Below are 25395 nucleotides of genomic sequence, written 5' to 3'. Positions count from 1 at the left end.
TGGAAAAAAAACTAAACTTGAGCTGTAAAGAAAACATTTACTGTAAATGTAGTGAGCTGAAACAGGAAACTGTGAAAACTGAAGGGAAGGAACCAAAGTATCCAAACAGAAATCATGCAGAAGAACATAAAGTCGACGGGATCGGTTCTTACAAACCCAGAGCAACCGAGGGGACTGGGATCACTGAGACCCGAGCTGCAGATTCCTCCTTCACCCGGTGCTGCGGGACACCGTCCTGCTGCAGAAGTGGGTCACACTAAGGCTGTCCTGGAAGATTAAGGTCACTGCTGTGCGAGGAGGTCACGTGAGGACGCGCGGTCTGATTGGTCACCACAGCACGAGTCATAATCGGGATGGCAGGAATTTATCAATGAACTGTTATGGGTTGTTTTCAAATTGACACCGATGTTCCAACACTGAAGACAACAAGCTGCTGCCTCCAAACAATTCCATTTCAAAATAAATTAAAAATCTATTCACTTTGACATTTAAGACTTTTATATGGTAAACAAAATAGAATGAAGGTGAAGCTCTCACCCCCCCCTAAATCTGGTCTTTGTAATGTTAAAGTCATTGAGTGGTGTCGGCGCCAGAGCGGGATTTTAACCTGCAAAAAGGTTTTTAGACTCACAGCAACCAAAGACTCTCAATGTTAACAGAAATTACATTTCTATAATTTGTTTGCATAGATGCATTCAGCCTGATTTAAGCTGTCATGTATGGCCGAACCATCATTTTTGTGAGGTTTGCACAATTTTATTTTGGAGTACTTAAGTCTTCCGATCAGACAGATTTTCTCTGACAGCTGGAAAAAAAAAATTCAAAAATATTTGTATTTAACTTAATATTTGGAATTATCGTTTAACTCCTTTACATAACAAACATTTTTTGTCCTTCATTATTGCGCTCAAAAAATTCACAGTCCATTAGTGTGATGTTTGCACAGTTGCCATGGCGACACAATGCAGGAGCAGTTTGGTAACATAGATCATTCCTGATGGTGTTTGGTGAATTTCATTAGCTTTAATGGAAAGAGGTAGAACAAAATAAAATGATCAGCTGTCTGAAAATATGAGGCTCAAACATGAAGGTGATGCTGTTTTAGTTGGTGGACATCACCCGCTGTGTCTGCAGTGATCTATACCGGGGGGGGGGGGGGGGGGTTGTTCTACCTGATGGACAAAATGTTAACAACTTCAGTCGGTTCAACACAAGAGGGATCCTGATGTTCCTGTTTCCATACTAAAGTCAGTAGAAACCTAAATATCTCATCCCGAAACAGTCTTTCAAGTATGTTCTTGTGATTCATGTTCGTGTCCCACCCGGTTATTGCATCATTCAATGGATACCGATCGTCATTCCACAGAAAATAATTGCTCTTTTGATGTCTTACTTTTTTTCTAAAGTCGAGGTCTGCTTCAGATGATCTGAGGAAGTTTATCATTTTTAACATTAAAGATATAAACTTTAAAACCCAACTGATGACTAATGTTTGGTAACAGCTCATTTATTCTGCTGTATCATCTGCATAGAAGTGATAACATTTTTATGAGGATTGAAGCATGTAGATATCAAAAAGTAGAGGGTCCAGAATGAAGCCTTGGGGAACTCCAAATGTAATTTCTGTTACATGTCTGAAGTCTCACCTGGTTTTCACGCCCACAGAAGGGTTTTGTGATCAAATACAGTTGTTGCTGCACTGAAGTCCGACGGAGGTTCTTTTACAGTCTGTAGATGACGGTAAAAACTTTCTTACTAACAAATAACAGATGTGTTTTAAAATCATACTTTACAATTTTTATAAACTATATTTTTATACATAAAAAACAGTAAAAAGAACATGACTAAAAGTGCAGCCCTTTTTAAAAAAAAAGATTTTTATTAATCAAAATGATTTAGAGAAAAAAACATTGAATTTTCTTTTACAGGAAACTGAATCTTAACTCGTTCTTGATCAACCTGGCTTGTAATCGGGTGTACTTCATGAGGAAGCATGAAGGTATCGTCAGGGTTTTGTTTCAGTTTGAGGCCGGGTGTCCCTCTCAACACAGAATAATGGGTTCAAACAGACAGAGAAGAAGAAAGAAAAGTTTTTGAAGACGTTACTGTTGGACCATGTGCTCACATTCCAAGAAAAGAAAACGGCGACGTTCATGTTAGCTCCTTGTTCTCATGCCTTTGGCAACAACGGACAGATTTTGTTCCGGGTGTTGGCGGCTGACAAGCACACAGCAGCACAGACGCTGCACCACCGGAGGGGTTGAGGACAATAACAAAGTAGATCCTGGAGAATCCGCCACCATCAGTTGTACATGGTTATGTGGAGCCACTGGAACCAATCAGAAAAGAGCAGACAGTTGAAGATGGAAGCAGGAAAACAGATTACATTTTTTAAAATGTTCACAACAATTTCTGAGCTTAAAAGAACAGAAAGTAAATACCAATACTAGCACTCATGTGTGTTATTAGGCTTTTCTTCCCAATTAAAGTGAGACTTCTCCACATCATAAACAAATATTTGAATAAAGAGATGTTGCTTTGAAATGCTGCTAGTTTTGTTGTAAACCGGGATATGCATGAAATAGCACAAAGGTATGGTGGCCCTGAAGTTCAAATCATACCAACAAATCACTCAGCGCAAAAACATATTAAAGATCACAACGACAATTAAGAAGGCAAAACAAATAATTAAAAAAACATGATTTTTAAAAAATAAAACGTAAAAAAAATATTCAGGAAAAAAAACAAAGCAGTTTCCAGAAATCAAACTGAAAAGTTAGAAGAAGAATGAAAATAAGAAACGGTAAAAAAGGTAGGTATTATAGGACATCACTGATTTGATGGTGATGTTTGTTCCTCTTTTAAACCAGAAGTCGTTTAGCATGGCGATGACTTCAAAAGGTTCTTGAAGCTTCTGGCCACGCCCACTGGAAATGTTCAGTGATTCTTCAACCAACTCTTTACCACAGTTTGGTCAAAACATCCTTCTGCTTTTCAACTCGTCTTCAAAACTCAAACATCATCATCCAATCAGTGATGTCCCATAAAACCTACCTTTTCCCATTTCTAACTTTGATTCTTCATTTTGATTTCTGGAAAATACTTTATTTTATTTTTTATTTTTTGGGGAATTGCATATTTGTTTCTGTAATTTTGTTTTGATTTCTAAAGTCGACTGTTTTTTTTAACCATTTTTTTTTTGCTTTTTAAATTGTCATTGTGATCTTTAAAGTCCCACTGCGATCATCTTTTGATCTAAAGCGTTCCAGTGGTAACTTCATTAGGATTATGCCGTGTCGTTTTCTAGGACCTTAGTTTCTGCAGAGCGGCAGGAGTTCATTAGAAATTCATGGCTGAGTTGTGGGCGGGACCGTTGGTGCAGACCGTTGGTCCTACTTCCTGTAATCCTTGTGTTTACACTCTCTCCTGATAGTTTACAAAATCGGTGAAAAATATCGGATCTATCCAGCCGTACAGTTCTGATCCAGAGTCCAGCTCAGACGAGGAAAACAAAGACGCTCATGGATCCATTTGTCTGTACATGGATGCATCAGAACGGAGCAGAGCAGGGAGCTGGTGGCTCGCCGTAGAAGCTTCTACATCACAACTACTGCATTTTTCAGAACACTCTGAACAAAGAAAGACTCAGAAATGTAATTTGAATTTTCTTTTTTTCTCCGTCATCATAAAAATGCCACAGGAACATGTTTAAAACACCCAAAGAACCGTTTTCATCAGAGTGGGTCGTCAATATGTTTTTGCGTTGAGTGATTTTTTATATGATTTGACTGTCAGGGCCACCGTACAAAAGTGCATCATGAAACACGTCGGGATGCTTCAGGGGAACTCAGATCAAAGTGAAACCTTTTCTCAGTTTCAGCCGGTGAAGTCCGGACAGATCTGTCCATCACCTGTCTGTCCGTCTGTGACGGTAGTCCCTCTGGCTAATAAGGGTCTTTTTTGCTTCTATAGACATAACCAGGCCCCCTCCCGTCCTTTTTAAAGGTTATTTTTTAGCTGTTGTTTTTATTTTTTTAAATCAGGCCTGAATTTACTTAGTGTTTGAGCTCAGATCTGGCAACCCTGCAGTGGCTGACAGTCAAGTTTCTATCAGAGTTCATACCTGTCTGAAGCTGATGTTCACTGTTCCCATTCCCATCATGTCGTACGACTGAAATTTATCTGCAAACACAAAAGAGGAAAGAAGAATACGTTCAGGAAAAACAAATGATTCAAGTAGATTTTAACTGATGCAAATCTTTACATTATTCCACATTTAACAAGCACCTAAATCCATTTCACTCAAAAAGCTAAATCTGTTTGCCTATAATAATTTTAACTTAACTCCCTTACATGAAATCCTTATTTTTTTTGTTTTTTATAGTATTTCTGTCATTGGTGATGTTTATTTCTTTCCAAGTGGACTTTCAGGAACTTGTCATGTTTGAAAAATGTTTGCTACAGAAAACGAAACTCTTGAATTTCCCATCATGCCCCTTTCACTTACGGATCATGCTCTCCATCTTCATCATCAGGTACAGGAAACCTGGGAAACTGACCGTCATGTCGGGCTCTGTGTATCGCAGTCCGACCAGCTGCATCACCAAGTCGTCCACCTTGATGCCTGTGGCCAAACCGGACGAAGAAACATCACTAAACACATCTTGAATCATCACTTAAAGACTCCAAACTGAAGGAGCGTCTCTCATCAACGTCTTCTTTGAAGATCAAACTCAACAAACCTCATCTGTTCATGACTCACTGACATACAGAAAGAAAAAGTGTCTCAAGGAATTCTGTGATATTTGGCTCCATCTGCTGGTCTGAGTGTTTTACTGCAGCTGCTGACGGAAATCTGTCAAACTTCTCCCCAAAATGAACAACTCTCCGCTTCTTTTGGACACTGGATGTCTTACCCGCTTCCATCAGAGCAGGTTTGACCTCCTGATACTCGAGGTGTTTTGTTTTGTTTTTGTCAAACATCAGAAATATGTCCTGAAGAAAAACAAAAGAGAGAGAATGTCAAAACTTTTTTTTTTTTTTTTGGGGGGGGGGGGGGGGGGGGATTATGTGCATTCATGAAAATAGGGTCAGTTTAAACACACAAAACCAGAGCTCCTTTCTGTTCAAACATCCTTAAAACTCTCCTCTAATTTACACTCTAACCTCCACATAAAAACTAAAACTCTCTGTTCTACATCCGAAAAGCCTCCTGCCCTTCCACCGTGGGTGGTCCCCCCCCCCTGGTTGTGCTGTTCCTACCGTCCACCTCCTGATCTTGTCCCACAGACACTGAAACTCCGGCCAGTTGAGCTGAGCGATTCCTTGTCTCTGAAAAAACACCATAGTCAAGAAAAACACAAGAGAAGACGTTGGTTTTTCTGCTGGACCATCAGACACCACCAGTGACCACAAGAGGCCACCAGTGACCACAAAAGACCACCAGTGACCACAAGAGACCACCAGTGACCACAAGAGACCACCAGTGACCACAAAAGACCACCAGTGACCACAAGAGAACACCAGTGACCAAAAGAGACCACCAGTGACCACAAGAGTCCACCAGTGACCACAAAAGACCACCAGTGACCACAAGAGAACACCAGTGACCACAAGAGACCACCAGTGACCACAAGAGTCCACCAGTGAGCACAAGAGACCACCAGAGTCCACCAGTGAGCACAAGAGACCACCAGTGACCACAAAAGACCACCAGTGACCACAAGAAACCACCAGTGACCACAAGAGACCACCAGTGAGCACAAGACACCACCAGTGACCACAAGAGACCACCAGTGAGCACAAGAGTCCACCAGTGAGCACAAGAGTCCACCAGTGAGCACAAGAGACCACCAGTGACCACAAGAGACCACCAGTGACCACAGGAGACCACCAGTGACCACAAGAGACCACCAGTGAGCACAAGACACCACCAGTGAGCACAAGAGACCACCAGTGAGCACAAGAGACCACCAGTGAGCACAAGAGACCACCAGTGAGCACAAGAGTCCACCAGTGACCACAAGAGTCCACCAGTGACCACAAGAGATCACCAGTGACCACAAGAGACCACCAGTGACCACAGGAGACCACCAGTGACCACAAGAGACCACCAGTGAGCACAAGACACCACCAGTGAGCACAAGAGACCACCAGTGAGCACAAGAGACCACCAGTGAGCACAAGACACCACCAGTGAGCACAAGAGACCACCAGTGACCACAAGAGACCACCAATGACCACAAGAGTCCACCAGTGACCACAAGAGACCACCAGTGACCACAAGAGACCACAAAAGACCTACAGTGACCACAAGAGTCCACCAGTGACCACAAGAGACCACCAGTGAGCACAAGAGACCACCAGTGAGCACAAGAGACCACCAGTGAGCACAAGAGACCACCAGTGAGCACAAGAGACCACCAGTGAGCACAAGAGACCACCAGTGACCACAAGAGACCACCAGTGATCACAAGAGTCCACCAGTGACCACAAGAGACCACCAGTGACCACAAGGGACCACCAGTGACCACAAGAGTCCACCAGTGAGCACAAGAGACCACCAGCGACCACAAGAGACCACCAGTGAGCACAAGAGTCCACCAGTGAGCACAAGGGACCACCAGTGACCACAAGAGTCCACCAGTGACCACAAGAGTCCACCAGTGACCACAAGAGTCCACCAGTGAGCACAAGAGACCACCAGTGAGCACAAGAGTCCACCAGTGAGCACAAGAGACCACCAGTGAGCACAAGAGTCCACCAGTGACCACAAGAGACCACCAGTGAGCACAAGAGTCCACCAGTGACCACAAGAGACCACCAGTGACCACAAGAGTCCACCAGTGAGCACAAGAGACCACCAGTGACCACAAGAGACCACCAGTGACCACAAGGGACCACCAGTGACCACAAGAGTCCACCAGTGACCACAAGAGTCCACCAGTGACCACAAGAGACCACCAGTGACCACAAGAGACCACCAGTGACCACAAGTGACCACAAGAGACCACCAGTGAGCACAAGAGACCACCAGTGAGCACAAGAGTCCACCAGTGACCACAAGGGACCACCAGTGACCACAAGAGTCCATCGAGACGACTGTTGTTGTGATTTTGGGCTATACAAATAAAATTGAATTGAATTGAATTGAAATTGAAAGAGTCCACCAGTGACCACAAGAGTCCACCAGTGACCACAAGAGTCCACCAGTGACCACAAGAGACCACCAGTGACCACAAGAGACCACCAGTGAGCACAAGAGACCACCAGTGACCACACGAGTCCACCAGTGACCACAAGAGACCACCAGTGACCACAAGAGACCACCAGTGACCACAAGAGACCACAAGTGACCACAAGAGACCACCAGTGACCACAAGAGACCACCAGTGACCACAAGAGACCACAAGAGACCTACAGTGACCACAAGAGTCCACCAGTGACCACAAGAGACCACAAGAGACCTACAGTGACCACAAGAGTCCACCAGTGACCACAAGAGACCACCAGTGAGCACAAGAGACCACCAGTGAGCACAAGAGACCACCAGTGAGCACAAGAGACCACCAGCGACCACAAGAGACCACCAGTGAGCACAAGGGACCACCAGTGACCACAAGAGTCCACCAGTGACCACAAGAGTCCACCAGTGACCACAAGAGACCACCAGTGAGCACAAGAGTCCACCAGTGAGCACAAGAGACCACCAGTGAGCACAAGAGACCACCAGTGAGCACAAGAGTCCACCAGTGACCACAAGAGACCACCAGTGACCACAAGAGTCCACCAGTGAGCACAAGAGACCACCAGTGACCACAAGAGACCACCAGTGACCACAAGGGACCACCAGTGACCACAAGAGTCCACCAGTGACCACAAGAGTCCACCAGTGACCACAAGAGACCACCAGTGACCACAAGAGACCACCAGTGACCACAAGTGACCACAAGAGACCACCAGTGAGCACAAGAGACCACCAGTGAGCACAAGAGTCCACCAGTGACCACAAGGGACCACCAGTGACCACAAGAGTCCATCGAGACGACTGTTGTTGTGATTTTGGGCTATACAAATAAAATTGAATTGAATTGAATTGAAATTGAAAGAGTCCACCAGTGACCACAAGAGTCCACCAGTGACCACAAGAGTCCACCAGTGACCACAAGAGTCCACCAGTGACCACAAGAGACCACCAGTGACCACAAGAGACCACCAGTGAGCACAAGAGACCACCAGTGACCACACGAGTCCACCAGTGACCACAAGAGACCACCAGTGACCACAAGAGACCACCAGTGACCACAAGAGACCACCAGTGACCACAAGAGACCACAAGTGACCACAAGAGACCACCAGTGAGCACAAAAGACCACCAGTGACCACAAGAGTCCACCAGTGACCACAAGAGACCACCAGTGACCACACGAGTCCACCAGTGACCACAAGAGACCACCAGTGACCACAAGAGACCACCAGTGACCACAAGAGTCCACCAGTGACCACAAGAGACCACCAGTGACCACAAGAGACCACCAGTGAGCACAAGAGACCACCAGTGACCACAAAAGACCACCAGAGATCATCAGAGACCACCAGATATCATCAGAAAGTATCAGAGATCAATCACTGTGAGGATGAGAAACCTTTTTTTTTCCAAGTCACAATCAAATCTATGCTCTTTTTTGTAGAAGTTACTGGTCTTCGTGCTCGGTTTTTCACACACTCTTTACTCTTTTAGTTTTTATTTTTTTGCTTTAAAATGACAATTTCATGCAGTAAACAGATTTAGTTTTGTACCTCATCAGAAAAAGTAATTTTTTAGGCATTCAAAAGTAGCAAAATGTAATCTACTATTAGGAGATTCTGATTTGGTTTTTTTAAAGCATAAACATGAAGATGTCAGGGTTAGATCACTAGATTACATCTGTCAGGTCTTAGTTTAGGTACTCCAGGGCCCTTCTCCTCTTCCTCACATCAGGAGGTGTTGTTCTTCGGGCCTCGAGGGTCAACATCCTGCTGATCACCTGGACCAGGTGTGTTTTACCAGTAAGAGGCTTCAATAGCAGGTTAGTTGGAAAACATGTCGGACACTGACCCTCAAGGCCTGGAGTCTGACACCTGTGTGATATCAAAATCCATTCAGGTAAACCTACAGGTTTTGAGAGCATTCCTTCCTTTCCTGTCGGTTTTTTCAGAGGGACGCTTGAGTTTTCAGACTTTCTGAATAAAGCTGGAGATTCTGGGCTGTTTGAGTTTGTCTGATTTGACGCTGCAGCTTTGAAGACTCGTCTCAAACGGAACATCAATGAACGTGGTCCTGATGTGACAGGAAGTCCAGGCGGAGTACAAGGACACGTCCGGACCGGAGCGCTCCTCTCTGACACCAAAGGATACATCCATGAGGACCACCAGACTCTTGCAGTGCTCCAGCGACAAGTACTTCTCACTTCCAGCCAACACTGAAGAGAGGGAGACAAAAAAACAACAACTCAAAAACAGAAAACACTTCCTCCATGAGCAGAACTTCTATTCAAAACCAACCAACAAAACACAGATCTAGAGCGAAAATTGGAACAAAGTTGACACTTTTATCAATAAAGTATGAATTAATATATTTTACATAAAAGCAGTTTTTAGGTAAAAATTCTTGTAAAAATACATAGATCTGATAAATTAAACGGTAAAAATCAACCCAAAACTGATCAGAACCTTTCAATAGTGTTTAGTGCTGGGTTCATTCATTCATTTTCTATACTGTTTTATCCCTTTCGGGGTCACGGGGCTGTCGGAGCCTATCCCGGCCACTTGTGGGCGAAGGCATGGGGGACACCCTGAACAAGTCGCCAGTTTGTTGCAGGGTAGAATGTCCTCACTCACACACCCATTCACTCCTGCACTCACACCTAGGGTCAATTTAGAGTTGCCAATTAACCTATGAAGCATGTTTTTGGATGGTGGGAGGAAGCTGGAGACCCCGGAGAGAACCAACGCATACACAGGAAGAACATGCAAACTCCACACAGGAAGGTCCCCCATTGATGTTCTGTTTTTCATGTCCCCCAGCTGGGACTTGAACTGGGGGCCTTCTTGCTGTGAGGCAAGAGCGCTAACCACTGCGCCACCGTGCAGCCCCAGTGCTGGGTTCTAAACTATTAATTAGTTGAAATCAAATCAATTTTCAAATTGATTAATCACAGCAAAGAGCTTTTCTTTTCTTTCAGATTTGTCTGCAGATTTTCACTACTAGATAGATTTACTTTAGTGAAATTCTCCATAACCAAACAAAACGGTTTTCTCAGTAGAAATGGAAGAATCATGTCATGTATTGGGCGGCCGTGGTGCAGTGGTCGGGCGGTCGACCCATGATCGTAAGGTTGCAGGTTTGATTCCCGCCTTGCACGCCCATGAGTCGAAGTGTCCTTGGGCAAGACACTGAACCCCACCTTGCCTCTGGTGGTAGGCGGGCGCCTGTTTGGCAGCAGAGCGGCCACCAGTGTGTGACTGGGTGACTGTAAAAGCGCTTTTACTTTGAAGGTAGAAAAGCGCTATACAAGTATACGCCATTTACCGTTGTAATCCAGTGGGTGGGTTTGCTAAAATAAATTAATTACCGATAGATAGATGGGATCAGTCTTTGTCATCGTCGCACAATGCAATGAAGTTAAGAGTGATCAGTGCAACATTCATCCCTAAAAAAAACTGTACTGCTAAAAAACCCAAATTATACATTAAAAGTGCTTCAGTTTGTCTTCAAATTGTTAAAAACCAGAGAAATGATAAAAACAAAAATAATTACCGACAGGTTGATGCAAACTTAAAGAAATGCTGCGTTCGTGTGGTGTTGAAACTATCGGGAAAAACGGCTGTCAGAAAAAACAAAAACCTTCCAACACTCCATGAATGAAGGATAATGTCTGGACCTAAACAAAGGTCAATGTATTTGTGGAGTGCCATCTATGGCGACAGAGAAAATAAAAGGTATTAATGATTAGTTTGGAGGTCCAGGCTAAATAAACGGCCTGCATAAGCCCCCTGGGCCGTAGTTTCCCCACCCCTGAATTAACCTGAATCCATCTGTTAGTTTTTACTGTTTTGGGTCTAATTTAGCATTTTAAGCTTTATTGACGCTGGTTTAACGAGCAATTCACTTTGCATTTCTTGACTTTGGTCTCTTTCAGCTGTTGGGCCCTTTTTAAAGCAAACCTATCATTAAAAGATTCTTTTTAGGTATTTATTTGCGTTCCTTTTTATTGTTGTGTTGCGTGTGCTTTTACTTTTTCGTTATTTTGCATTTATTTCTGAATTTTCTTCAGTATAACACTGTTTTTAGGTGGTCTAACACATTTAGCAGTTAGTCATTTGTTTGGGAAACCCATTTTTACAGCTAAATTGTATTTTGTTCTGTACGTTTGTTGTCTTTGAATTACTGTTGAGATAAAATGTCACGGCGTGAGAGCAGACGAGGGCGGGCCCAACCTCCTCCCTGGATGGCCTCAGTCAGCAGGTTTAGGAGGTGCAGCGGTTTACAGAATCCTCTCTGAAGGAACCAAAGAGCAGAAAGATTCAGGCATCGGCAGCAGAAAGAGACGTTTGAGGTGCAGAGATGCAGACCTCACCTTGTTGCTGTGCTTCTTAAACAGCTGCCCGACGGCCTGCACTGACGGAAGCGCCGACTGGTGAGGAACTGAAGGCTGCAGGAGCGAAGAAAGACGGCGTTCAAACACAAAACTTTATTCAGACAAATTTAAAAACATTTATCCACAAATGCTTTAGTCCAGCAAGATGGTAAACTTCTTCCACTTTTTTGGAGGACAAAGAACAGATGAACGATTAAAGTGATGCACAAAAAACCAGGATGTGAAAATGGAACTCTGGTCACCAGTGTTTTTCTGGGCCAACGGTTTCAGAAATCCATTTTTGTTTGGGTCAAATGTGTTTGATGTTCTCATACCTCCGTTAATGACAAGGAGACATCTGGTGCCGGATTACGAGCCAAGCTGGAAGCAAAAACGAGGGGTAAAAAAGAATCAATCTCATTTCAGAGCAAAAGTATTTAGTGACGTTTCTGTGCTTTTACTAAGATAAGGTGAAAACATTCAAGAGTCAGCTCTTATTGTGAAGGCGCCTTACGTGGCGGCGTTTCCCCGCTCCGTCAGCACCCGCAGGAGGAACGCCCCCTCCTGGTTGGGCTCCAGGGTGGAGGGGACGATGATGTAGCGACCGGGGGGTAGGGAGCCGCGGAGGACGACCTCCCGGCGGGAGGAGTGCTGGATGAGGAGGACCGGCTGGAGCATGCGGAGCTCGTCCGGAGTCAGGTATGGGGTCTGAGCTCGAGTCTGGAGGCCAAACCAGAGGAGCGGTGATAGAAAGCACCACAACCTCGTGTCATGTTAGTGCGTGTGCACGGGCGTGTACCGGGTAAACGTGCATGCCGATGGAGAGGCTAATGCCCCTGCGCCTCTGGTGTTTCTGCATCAGAGCCAAGACAAAAGAGCAGGTCTTCTGAGCGTGGCGCGGCTTGCTGTCCACCTCCGACAGAACCAGGAGGAACTGAGGGTTCTGCCAGAACAGACCTGGAGGAACAAACAGCCTCTGAGAACAGCCCCGCTCAGACGGCTTTACAGCAGGGCTCCCAACCCCGGTCTTCAGGATCCGCCTCAACACCTGTTCTCTACGCCAGCTCTGCCTGCATCCTCGCCGCTGATTACCTGGATCACCTGTGTTCAGGCAACCAGAAGGAGGAGACACCTTTGCAGCAGAAACCTGGGCAAATACAAATGTAACACAGGCAGGGTGGTAGAACACAAGAACCGGGGTTGGGCAGCTACACAGATACACAAACTGACAACACTGGAAATGAAACACACAAAGAGATTAAACGGCGAGAATGGTGCATTTTAGGCAGGAACTGAAAAAAAACCCAAAGTTTTAAGGCTAAAATATGGAAAAAGCTGCAAAACACCTGTGATCATCACAGCAGCTTCACCACGTTTGGTTCTGACTCGGTTCTCCTCGCTGACTGCGTCTGCAGATCAGAGCTCTGCCGGGTTCCCGAACACGTCGGATCGCACATCATTAGGAGAACAAAACTACACGGAACGAAACTACACATCTTTTAGCACACTGGTGCTAAAAGATCAAATAACTGAAACTAATCAGCAAAGAAAATGGAAGAACTGAGGTGCTAAAAGAAAATAAAAATTAGGTAAATAAATAAATACTTGAACAAAATACTTAGCTAAAAAAAAAACACCTAATAATAAAACGCTTTGCATAAAAAACATGAACATCTACACAGCAAGTATTCTCAGTGTTTTTATTTAAATATACTGTAAGAAAAAAATACTACAAAAATACATATATAAACTGTGAATCTGCTCTTCTTATTTGGATAAATAAAAAACATATAATTAATAAAGGAAAAAAATGGAAGGACATGTTCAAAGTATAAGAAAATGATATGAAATGATAAAATGTGGCAAAAGATGAATACATAGAATTTCAATAAATAGACGACTAAACCAAAGCAAGCACAGATCTATCTGGAAACGTCTCCATCAAAACCTTCCTGCACTTCTGCTGAGGAAACCCCAAGTACCTCCCAGGCCAGCCGAGAGACAAAGTCCCTGCAGTGCATTCTGGGATTCCCACCATTGTCTCCTCCTGGTGGGACATGTCCTGAACACCTCCTCAGGGAGGCATCCAGGAGAAACGACTGAGAGGACCAGCAACCCTGAGGAGGGAACTCCTTTCCAGTCCACGTCCTTTCCTCTCGGCGGTGACCTAAAGGTCATGAACACAGGTGAGCATTCGACCGACGCTCCGTCCTGCCCTCCTTTGGGGGATGAGCTCTCCACCCGCTCAGAGAGGACGAACCGCCTTTTACCTGTCCAGAACCGCGGGCTTCGACCCTCGGCTGCAAACCGCCCCAGTGACGGTTCTGGTTCAAAGTCATGAGGTCCCCACAAACCGGACCCCCCCCCCCAGGTTTGGTTTACCCCCTGCAAATGAAGCAAGCTCCTGCTCTGGTTCTAGAGAGACAGAACGGACCTTAGTGGGGGCCCCCGGGTCCCCATATTCCCACACGAACCCCGAGAAGAGCTTTCAGAGCAGATCCTCCTGAATCAGACGAGACTGAGATGATCATGAATTCACACGCAAATCTCAGCCCCGCTGAATGTTGCAGCAACAACCTGCAGGAAGGAACGCTGAACCTGTTCTCAAGTTTCAGCTTGCAGTCATCCGAGCTTCAGCGACTCGACACTTTAAGACCAGAACAAAGAAATGATCTTCAAAGACAAGTGTGGTTCTGCTGCACACCTCAGCAGACGAGCACGTCAGGACCTGCCGTCAGAATGACTCATCGCTCAGACGCTCACGACTGCAGCCGCCAGAGGAGCGAGGATCTGTCATCATTTAATCCCCCAGAACAGCGGAGGGGTTCAGGCTCAGCTTCCACCAGAGCTGGAGGCTCCACCGGTCAGTGCCTTACTGTGGTGAGGACCTCCTCCCGCTGTGATGCGTGGCACCCAGTTCCCATGATGCATCACGCAGCTCCACGGCAGCACACTGGAGCCCGGCTCGCCCAGACACTCGGTCAGGTGACACACTTCCATCACCTCGAAGTTCTGCCGGAAGTCCGAGATCGACATCCTGATGGACAAAGATGAGCTCTGAGGCGGTTCACACATATGGAGGTAGGAAGTGATGCGACAAAACCCAGAGACTCACCAGAACTCGCCATCCTCACGGCTGACCCGGTCCAGGCGCCTCTGCTCCTCCAAACTCACCGTCTGCCACTCTGGACTGCAAAAAAACACAAACACAAAAGGAAGACGTTATTTTTCTTTAAAAATCTTCTATAAAAAAAGAATCATCAGTTCAGAATAAAAGTGTTAATTTAAATTTATTTTCTTTAAAGTCCCACTCCCGTTGTCTTTAGATCTATTTCCAAAGCGTTCCCGGTGGTTTTTTAATTGTGATGAAAACATGTCCTGTAGATTCTTTCTCTTTTGCTGAAATGCGATTTGTTCTCTTTCTTTCACTTTGTTCTGATGTAAAAGTCAATAACTGATCTGCATATTTGAATAAAGTGTGTTTAAAAAAAACATCTAAAAACGTGTGTCGTTTTCTAGGACGTAGTTTCCGCAGAGAAAAGATCATATTTGTGACCATAAGCTTCCTGCTCCGACCTCTTAGCAGCGGGGAGTGGAGGGGGGGGGGTTGCTCCACCCACAGGTGAGTTTCTAATGAACTCCTGCTTCTCTGCAGAAATTATGACTAGAAAACGGCTCAGGGTTTTAGATTTAGGCTAAAGAAATGGAACACTCAACATTAAAAGACCACTGGGGACGCTTTGAAAATCATTTAGAAGATGATCGGAGTGGGACTTTAAGGCGTATCGTTGTCTCATCGTTTTAAAAAAAAAAAGGTTTTGTTCTTGTTTTACAAACATTTCTAGTTTACGGAGATCCTCTGATGAAGATCCACCAACCTTCCTAAGTCGCTCCATGGTCCTTTCCACTCTGTTCTACCCCAGGGATTGAGAATCCGCACCAAGTCCACGGGGCCATTCGTGGTCTTCACCTGAGGAGGAGGAGGGGGCCGGTGAGATGAAGAGCAGGGAATGATTTCTGCAGCATGTTCAGACGTTTTGGATGTTAACTTTGTCTAATGACCTTCTCCACCGCAGTCAGAGCGTAGGCGTGTCTGAACAGAATACCCAGGTCGTTCATGGTCTCCGTCACGCCCTGAGGAGAACATCCACGCGCGTTACGACACAAGTCCGCGCATGACTCATTCCAGACAAACATAAGCTCCCCGCTGCCACTCACATGGGAGTTGGCACAGTTTATGAGGGCTCCTTTGGACAGCAGGTAATCGAGAAACTCCAGCAGGTTTCTGGGTAAAGAGGCGATGCTGAAAACCTCCGTCACGCCGCCCGTCATGTCCACCATGGCCTCATGAGGGAAGCCCATGTCCAGAGCTCTGTAGCCTCCTTTCAGCCTAAAAGGGACAATTCAACCTCATTTCCTTCATTTTTTACACTTTTTCATTGGATGATTTATCTGTCATCTGTTGTCCAGCACACCTAACTCAAACACCTGTTCATCATCCAGGCTTTACAGAGCCGACAAAGGTAAAGGGTGACGCCTGGAGCCGTGCATAAAGGTCAAGGCTGGATAAGACGGGCTACGGTGTGGCAATTCAAAGAGACGGTTTTACCGTCAGAAACCATCACGTTCAAATGATCAATTTGAGATCCGATTCTGATAGAGCAGATTAAAACAAAAATCACGAGTCTCAAAAGGTTTAAGCGCCTGAATTTCATCAGACATTTCCAGATCTGAGCTGCTGAACGCCAAAACTACACTTCACTGCGTTCAACCCAGACAATTCATGTAAAAAAATACGAGAAAGAAACAATATTTTGTAAAACATGAACAAAGATGCATTTTAACAGATACGCAAGACTAAATTAAACATATCACAAATTTACAGATGTTAAAATTTTGACAAAAACTTTAATTTTAGTTTTATGTTATCATTATGCAAATGTGTTATATCTTGACCACGTAACCATGGTAACAGATGAGTTAACAACCCATTGGAGTTACACGAGTCTTGAAAGTTTTGTTAACTTCAGTGTTGATTTTTGATAAACTATGATAAATAAATGAATAAAAACCAGAGAATTAATCACGAAAAGCCTCTCCTGTCTCAGTAAACTGCTCGGCGCGACCATTGACTGAACCCCTCCCCCCCTAGCGTTCCAAACAGGAAGTACCTTCATTTTCTTTTCTGCAGTTCAAGTTATAAACTGAACCAATCAGATGCCTCAATAAAAGAAGGTGGAGCCTGCCCCATGTCCAGCACTCAAAACGTTTGATTGACAGGTTTTATGTAGCCCGCCTTTAAGTGGTAGGGGTGTGGACTTCCAACAAGCTCACTCCTGATTGGCCAGAGTGGTTGCCATAGAAACATCGCCCTAGAGCAGCTCGTACTAATTGCTGCTTACTGCCGCTCACTCAGCCCAGTTCTCCGATACAGCCAACGGGGACGACTCACTTGGCGTAGGCCTTCTCCAGCAGCGAGCTCCAGAACTCGCGTCTCTCCGGCGAGCTCAGGTAGACCAGCTTGTCGTTCTCCGTGGGCAGCAGGTCGTCGATCCTCACCTCCTCCCACTGACCGTACTGCCAGAACTGCAGAGAGCGTTCCCGTCACTGATGGGCTGCTGGCACGGGGCTGAACCTTCCCCACACACAAACCCTGAAGACGAAGCTGCCGTTGTAGTCCTCCTCAAAGCTCTGATGAAGAGGAACCACCTTCTTCAGCAGAGATCGATGCATCGCCAAGGACGCTATGGCAGCCAGCAGCCAGCAGTCACCTGAGCAGGAGGCGTCAACAACTTCAACCTTTGCTTTTGTTAAGATTAGGGAAAAAACACTGAACTAAAGGACAAAAAAAGAACAAAAAAACATTTGTGTTCCCTCCTCTTCACACGACCCAGATCTATAAACTGAGGATTGTTAGTATGAATAAAGTTTTAATCAAAAGGTTTAAAATACAGAATATTAATACTTAATATACTGTGTGTATTGAGAGAAATAACTGTCTACAGGTGGAGGGGAGTTGCCATGGTTACACGTTTACGTTTACATCACTGCTTTCCTCTATGAAGCACAGAAAAGCTCAGAATCCTTCCTTTTCCAGATACATACTGAGTTTTCCCTGAACGATGTCCAGCCGTGACGCTCCGTCGATGATGAACTGCGGCGAGGAACAAAGCTCCTGGACACAGGAAACGGTTGGAAACACGACAACCGTCAGAAAAGCATGAACGGACGGTCGGCGTGTTTGTGACAGCAGACTGTTTTTCTTCTGGTTAATAATTCAAATTTCAATCAACACTAGTGGGATAAACACGTCTTAATCTGCTTATTTAACCAATAAAAATGTTAAAGTGATTTTTCTACCGGTGAACGATGTTGGGAACCTACAGGGTCTCTTTAAATTCCCAGTCTGATCATCTCTTGATCTATTTCCAACGCGTTCCCAGTCCTCTTTTAATTACGATGATGCCATTTTTAGCCAAAATCTAAAAATTTGGGTCGTTTTCTAGGACATATTTTCTGAAGAGCGGCAGGAAATCAGTAGAAATTCACCTCAGATTTGTGGGCGGGACCGTTGGCGAGGATTAAACCCCCCCCCCCATCAGCTCCTGATTCAAAATTTAAACAATAAAAAAAAAACAAAATGCACTTTTGAGCTTATTTCCTTCATGCGTGTCCTCCATCGTGATAAAAATGCCACAGAACACGTTAAAATCATGGGCGTGGCTCGTTATCATGTAGACTGGTATTTACTGCTTCCACTTGGAAGTCAGGATTTGACAGGAGAACTCCCAGAATAAGTGGGATTTTAATTTTGTTCAGTCATCAAAAATTGTATGCACATGCAATTAACCAAATCCAGTAACCAGAGAGGGCAATTAATCAAAATGACTTAAAAAAAACAAAACATAATTAAACCTCATTTAAAAAAAACATTTAACCAGATCTGACTAATTACTGTAACTTTCTTTTTACATATTTACTTTTAACTATGCCTTCAACCAAAATATTATGTAAAAAATAAAAGCTTGAATTTGTTTACGATCTTCTACTTCTACGCAAATTAGAATATTTTTTAGAAGAACTGTGCTGAAGGGATGTAATGAATGTAACATCACTGTTGGATACAAACAGCTCACACTGCAGATGACACGTCTGGTACATTTACTTTTTGAACTAAATTAATTATCCTAAATGTTAATTTTGTGCACATTATCGTTCTATTTTTGTAAATATGTTCCTGCGGCATGAGCAAATGTGTTTGTGCAGAGGTATGAATGAGAAGAAGAAAAAAAAACTTCCACAGATGACATGATATGGAAAAAATGTAAGCAGATCATGGAGCAACTTTAGTCCCGAAAAGTCCTGGATGATGTATATGAACAGAAGAATCAGAAACAAAAGCCAGAAAAGAAAAATCCTCTGTTTGCACGATTATATTTGGTTGTACTTCTTAAACACACCCGTGCAGGTCTTTCTTACACCTTGTTGTAGCTGGAGCTAATGTAGCATGCTCACGCTAATCATTGTGGTGTTTTTCTTTTGGTAGGAAATTTCAAAGTTTAGGGTTCTCAAAAGTGGTGCAGCACTGATTGCATTACATTTTTGTCGACCAACGCATCAAATATTTCTGAGAATAACCGTCGAATCTAGTTGGTTTGCTCCATCTGTGTGTTTGTTGGCAGTGTTTTTTTTTAGCTTTCTAGCTTGTTTTCTGCTATTTGCATTTATAAGAAATACTTTAATCATTCATGACCATCATTCCTGGTTAATCTGCTAAAAGACAGGCCCAAGCGCGCAGACCTCCCCCGCGGATCTGCTGAACCCGTTTCTGCACGTCTTCTGTGCAGCTGCAGGAGCAAACGCAAACCCACCGTCAAGCCTGCAGCCCAGAACAGTGACAGGCGTGCCGGATTAGAAGTCGACCTGTCAGTGTCGGGTAACACGGATCAGGAAGTCCTTCACACGCTTTGGAAAACCTGTTTGGCTCCGGCGCACATTGGCTGCTTGAGACAGTTAATCGCTCTTTCTGTTGTCAGGCTTTAGAAATGAACGTGCTGCGTCGCTTCACTGGACCAGAACCAAAAACTCTAAAGCTTCTCAGAATTTAACCTCTCAAGTGCTATCCTATGACCCCACCCTTACACTGACATGGTCTCCCTACCATGACAAATGTGGATAAAGGTGGAAAGATTTCATGTAATCCATGGACACCAGTGAAGATCACAAATCATTGAAGAAAAAAGGTTCAGAGCACTGTCTAGTGGGTCTAGATGACCCAACTCCCAACGTTAAAGTGCCTAGATAGCACAAGGGTTAAGTAACTATCCTCAGGGCTGCACCATCAGTGTTGTGCTGACATTTTTTTTTGTCTTCAACATTTATTTAGTTAGTTCTTACAGCATAAACTACTGTAGTTCCACAACAGAAATATTAATTTTTGATTTTTTAATTAGACATTCACTCCTGTTCAGATTTTCAGTTATTTTCTATTTAATTGGTTGAAAGTTATTTAAATAAATCAAAGCTAAAAAAGTTTGTCTATGTCAATTCTGAGGTACAAAACATCTTTTTGATGTCTTTCTTAATGGCATTAAGCGGGAAACCTTTGTTGGTTTAAATTAAATAAAAAAAGTCAAACAGATCTTTATTCATTTATCTTTTCTTTTTTTAATTAAATTATTATTTTGTGTTAGCATAATAGGGGCTACGAAGCATAAAAAGATTCAAAGCTTTATTTCTTTTAATATTTTCAAAATAAAAGCATCTGCTAGTACTAAAGCTAACTCTTAGCTCTGTGTGTCTGTGATCCCAGGTCTCCAAGTATTAGAAATAAGACATGAAAAATTCACGTCAGACAGCGACTCATTACTTTATGCTAAAGAAATGTGGTAAAGGGCGATACTGACACATTTTTAGGAATATTTTACTCAAAAAATTTCCATTACAAGAGAAACTACAGTGAGATATCAACAGATTTTAACATACTAATATAATAATAAAAATCCCCGGTTTTAGCTTAGCATTAGTCACTTTTTATTTTGACTTTAATAACTCGATAATAAGATCAACTTTATTGACTGTTCAGCAAACAGAAATTCATCTTTCTACACAGCAGAACACAGTAAAATTAATTAAACAAATGAAATTATTGAAATCAAATGATTAAATAGATAAAATCAAAGACTGCAGAGGAACAGCATTGGGGATAAAGTCCGTCATTTCCAGCCCTAAAAAAAGTAGAGTCCCTCTAATCTGTCTTTACTGGTTTCCACTTGTTTTAGTCTTTTTAAGGCTTCAGTTCTTGTTGGTTTTTTTCTTTCCTCAACGCCAACAAAATTGACTGACTTTCCAGTAGAACGTCCTCATCAGCTTTTTCTATAATCTGACATTTTCAAGCACAGGAAAAATGTTGGCAAGAGCCAGAAAAACAGATTATTTCCTGGGTTCAGAGTTTTCAAACATCCCTGTCTGATATAAACACGCACAGATGATTTAATCTTAATTTTGTAATCTTATAATGCCGTTATTTTCTCCATTTTACCAGAAATGAATTATATCATGACACCAAATCACCCACAATCTAAACGTAAAAAATGAACAAGGTACATTTTAGATTTTTAACTTTTATTTCTAAAGACATGGAGATAAAAATAACTGTAATATATCTGTAATGTATCTATTACGTAACTGGAATAATAATAGTTTTAACTTAATTATTACTTTTTTGTTACCAAAGAAACTGCATAAAATATGAAGAAAAACCGGTTGAAATGAACAACCATACTAACATCCATGAGTTTTGGATTAGAGTTTCATGCAGCTTTAGAGGTTTTTTGTCTCTTAATCAGAAAAAAATATTTCAGGCTACATCCGTCATTGAAAAAGGCTGCATTTAGATCAAACACACAATCTAGGTTGTTACTCTAAAGAGGAAATATTGTTGATTTTGTTGATTGTGCACAGAATTTTCATTTTCTTTCCCTGAATTTTCCTGAAGCTGTGAGTTTTCGTCTCCAAGTTTCTGAATGCAGAACATGTGATTGCAGCAATAAATTCTACTGTACATGATCTTCTACATTATGAGGTACGCAGCTTTGCAGATGACACCCACGTTTACTTGACACCAAATAACTCTGTCTGTGAGGGTTTAAAAGAAGTATACTGTCATGGTTTGGGTTTCTTTTGTCTTGGTTTTTGCTTTATTTCTTGTTCTGTCATGTTTGGTTTTGTTTCCTGTTTTATTTTGAAAGGTGTTCTGTTTTGTCATGTTCCTGAGTTTTACTCCCTTGTCCCCATCTGTCCTGATCTTGTTCACCTGTGTCTTGTCTGCCCTGTCTGTATTTAAGTCTTGTCTCTCCCTTCCTCTTGTGCTGCTCCATTAACGTCACTAACGTCTTTAAGGTCTCTTTGTCCCTGACTCCCTTCATGCCATGTTTCATGCTTTGCCACAGTAAGTTTAGTTCTAGTTTTGTTATCCTGCTCTGCAGCGCTTTTTGTTTGTGATTAAACACCTTGCCTTGGAACCGTGTGCCTCCTGCCTCTGCGTCTGGGTCCTACCTGCTCTCATACCCCCCCAACCCTGACATATACAGTATAAAGACAAGAAACTAATTAGTGCAAAAATAATACACCTGCATTTAAATCAACCGTTAAAGACCCACTGATCATCCTCTGATCGTGCTCTCAGTGGTCTTTTCACTGTGATCATGCTGTTTTTAGCAAGAAAGGGGGGGGGGGGGAGTTGTTTTCAAGGACATACGCAACGGTTACATGGACAAAAGTAATCAGAATGAACGTCTGATCAGAATAGAAATGCGTCATGCAAACACGCCATTCCGAATACTCTGCCCCCATCAGACTCATTCGGATCAAAATTTCCTTCTTTGGGACGGTGTGTGAGCTAACGGAGGTGGCCTCTGAATGCAGAAATGACAAAAAGTCCCTAATTCACATGAATTTGTGTTCAGACAGAGATAATTATTGCAAATCTTAGGTGAAAAAGAACCATCTCAACACAGGATAGAAGCTCCTTCAGAATGCTTTAAATATATTTATTTGTCACTATGTATCTGAAATGCATTAGACTCTATGCACATTTACGGTTCAATATTTGCATTTTGAGTGATTTAAGCACAATTACGTTATTTAAAAACGGTGAGCAATACCAGAGAGGTACAGCTGTTTAGTTTTGAGCCACATATCGGCTCGGACGAAAACGAACATCTGGTCGTCTGCAAGTGGATGCGTCAGAAAGGGGGCGGAGCAAGGAGCTCGTCCCAGCAGAACGTGTTTCCTACGTCACAACTACAAGTTTTTTAAAGCTGATTTCTTTTCCATCTGCTCCTGATTATACAACAATTTGAATAAATAATTACTCGGAAATGCAGTCCTGGGCTTAATTTTTCTTCTTATTCGTCATCAGAAAAACATGGGTCTTTGCGTGGAGAGTCTGTCACGACAAACCCCCAAAGCCAAAGTGGATCCTAAACCTCCGAACCAAAATGATGATTTCTGCACAGAAATAGCAGGAAGGTGTTTCTAAATGTGTATTAGAGTGAGTTTACCGCATTCTCCTCTCTGCTTCTTTGCCCTCCTCACCTTCGGTCGCTTCCACTTCAGTCCCGCCTGCATCTCCAGCTCCCCCACGGGGAACTGGTAGTCCACGAACAGCCCGTCACGGCCCAAGGTCACCCCGTCCGCGGCCGGCGCCGCCAGGTCCCCGCTGAGCAGGTCCGCCAGCCAGCGGCGGGACTGGGACCCCAGCAGCTCGTTCCCGTCCTCCTCCTCCATGGGGGTCACGTCCTCGTCCAGCGGCGGGAGGGAGCTCCCCGACGACGAAGTCCTGGACCTCCTCATGTCTACCTGCCCGACCTCGCGCAGAGACCTCTTTATGAAGGGGCTGAGGCCACGCCCCCCTAACAAACAGGTAAAGGAGATGAGCCACGCCCCCCACAGGTAAAGGAGTTGAAGTCACGCCCCCACACACACAGGTAAAGGAGCTGAAGCCACGCCCCCATAGGTAAAGAAGCTGAAGCCCCCCCCCACACACACACACAGAAGGAGCTGAGCCCCCCACACATACAGGTAAAGGAGCTGAAGCCACGCCCCCCACACAGGTGAAGGTGTGGCTTCTCTGTCGGTCATGATTTGCTGTTGATCGATGAGGAGCAGCTTAAAAATGGAAACTTAAGACTTTATTTCTGCATTTATGAATGGATTTCAGATTTTCCTAGAAAACTCTAGAGGCGCTTATGACAGTTTAATTACATTTAAAACCTTAAAAAAAAACTTTCGTTATTGTTACTTTGGGTGAGTGTTCTGTTAATGAAGGTTCTGTTAATGTTCTGTTAATGACGCGCTCTGTTAGTCATTGTTGTTTAATCTACGCAGTTGAATTTTTATTCCATTTTCACATCTGTCATTGTGACGTCATGTTGGAAATATTTTTTTAAATCAGCATTTTGGCTCCATCTGAAGTCACACAATCACATCATCAAATCTTTATTTTAATTGTACTTTTTTTCAAAATAAATCAAAGCACAAAGATTTTAAAAAACACATTTTTAAAATGTTTTTTTTTAATCCTTACTCCCAGAGTTCTCAAAAATGACGTTTTAGGAAACTCCTGACATCACAAGTTCAACACAAAGGGGTCTGAAGGTGGTCTTTTATTTTGAAAATTCAGCTGATATTTTCTCTCTGGGTCTTTTTAGCTTTCATCTCCGAAAATCTTTTCATAATGCTATATGTTCAGATGTTGTAGAATCGACTTTGTATTAAAATGTGGACTCCATGCATCCCTCATGTCCCCGCGGTTGCTGGTTCATCTCCCCCTGACTGTCTGCGGCGGCGCCTCGACTCTCGTCTTCCTGTCTCTGTTCCATGAACGCATCCTCCGTTTCCATTTCCTTTAACGAGCTCCGAGAAGAACCTGCATTGTGTTTTTTTTCTGTTCCAGACAAATGCGATGGCATAAAAAAAAAAAAAAGAAATCCTCTAACTTACTAAAAAAGTCTGAAGGTATTTAAAAATTCTGCAACTTTTTTCCAATTGTTGACATTTTTTCCGGATTTTTCTCCCAGAATGCAGCAGCACCTGACCTGACTTTACATGCAGATAATCTCTGCACGGTCTAACAAAGAAGTTTACTTTAAAAACGTCTTTTTTTTCTACCTAGTTCTATTTTAATCATGAATTATTTCAGTTAGTTCATTAAAAATGGTGAAACTTTAAAGATGCAAAGTTAAAAAAAAAACTGAAATAAATGTTCCTTAATGTGATCAACTGAATAAAATCTTCAGATGCATCTATATTTACCAAAAACAATTTCATTTTGTGACACTCATACAACTTAAATAAAAATGTTGTTTCTCTTTCGGCTTTTTCCCATCAGGGGTCGCCACAGCGAACAAGTCGCATGGTAAATTTGGCAATGTTTTACGCCGGATGCCCTTCCTGACGCAACCTTCTCAAAGCAACCGGGCTTGGGACCGGCACAGAGGTAGAGAAGGGAAACTTCTTAAATAAACAACTTAAGTTTATTCTTATTCAACTTAAGTTTATTCTTAAGTTAAACAACTTAAATAAAAATAGCAGAGTTAATTTAGAGCACAATCTCCTGGAGGAGCTGCTCAGTGGCTCTGTGGTAGAGTGTCTGCCCAGACATTGGGAGGTTGTGGGTTTAAATCCAGCTGGGTCATAAAAATCATCTGGAATTCCTCCGTGCTCCAGGCTGGAATTCGAGGGTTGAACCGTCCCAAATGTAAAGAGCAAATTT

At 43.3% G+C, this 25395-nt stretch overlaps 1 protein-coding gene across 1 annotated transcript; it reads right to left on the bottom strand.

Annotated features, from left to right (window-relative positions):
* Window positions 1–1859: 1859 nt before the first annotated feature.
* On the bottom strand, window positions 1860–23513 carry zgc:85932 (calpain-9). Its single transcript, XM_023961713.2, has 20 exons — window positions 23217–23513; window positions 17724–17793; window positions 17271–17389; window positions 17071–17204; window positions 15837–16008; window positions 15681–15752; window positions 15497–15588; window positions 14734–14808; window positions 14495–14655; window positions 12418–12575; window positions 12133–12338; window positions 11954–11999; window positions 11619–11693; window positions 11479–11539; window positions 9397–9461; window positions 5263–5331; window positions 4917–4995; window positions 4508–4624; window positions 4124–4182; window positions 1860–2329 (listed from the first exon to the last, which is right to left on the bottom strand). Exons 1-20 carry the CDS (start codon window positions 23472–23474, stop codon window positions 2303–2305), a joined length of 2115 nt encoding a protein of 704 aa, XP_023817481.1. The 5' UTR covers window positions 23475–23513; the 3' UTR covers window positions 1860–2302.
* Between the last annotated feature and the right edge of the window lie 1882 nt (window positions 23514–25395).

Source organism: Oryzias latipes, chromosome 13, assembly GCF_053564925.1.
Source record: "Oryzias latipes strain Hd-rR chromosome 13, Olatipes_Hd-rR_3.1".
In the NCBI taxonomy this organism is placed as follows: domain Eukaryota; kingdom Metazoa; phylum Chordata; class Actinopteri; order Beloniformes; family Adrianichthyidae; genus Oryzias; species Oryzias latipes.
This window is presented reverse-complemented; position numbering and strand designations above follow the sequence as displayed.

What these genes read in the sequence shown, in the direction of transcription:
- zgc:85932 (XM_023961713.2), bottom strand. Translation starts at nt 23,474, where the DNA reads ATGAGGAGGTCCAGGACTTCGTCGTCGGGGAGCTCCCTCCCGCCGCTG. An exon ending in CATCGTTCAGGGAAAACTCA is followed by an intron (nt 17,390 to 17,723) that starts GTATGTATCTGG and finishes CCTCCTGCTCAG; the next exon opens with GTGACTGCTGGCTGCTGGCT. An exon ending in TGAACATCAGCTTCAGACAG is followed by an intron (nt 2,330 to 4,123) that starts GTATGAACTCTG and finishes GATTGGTTCCAG; the next exon opens with TGGCTCCACATAACCATGTA.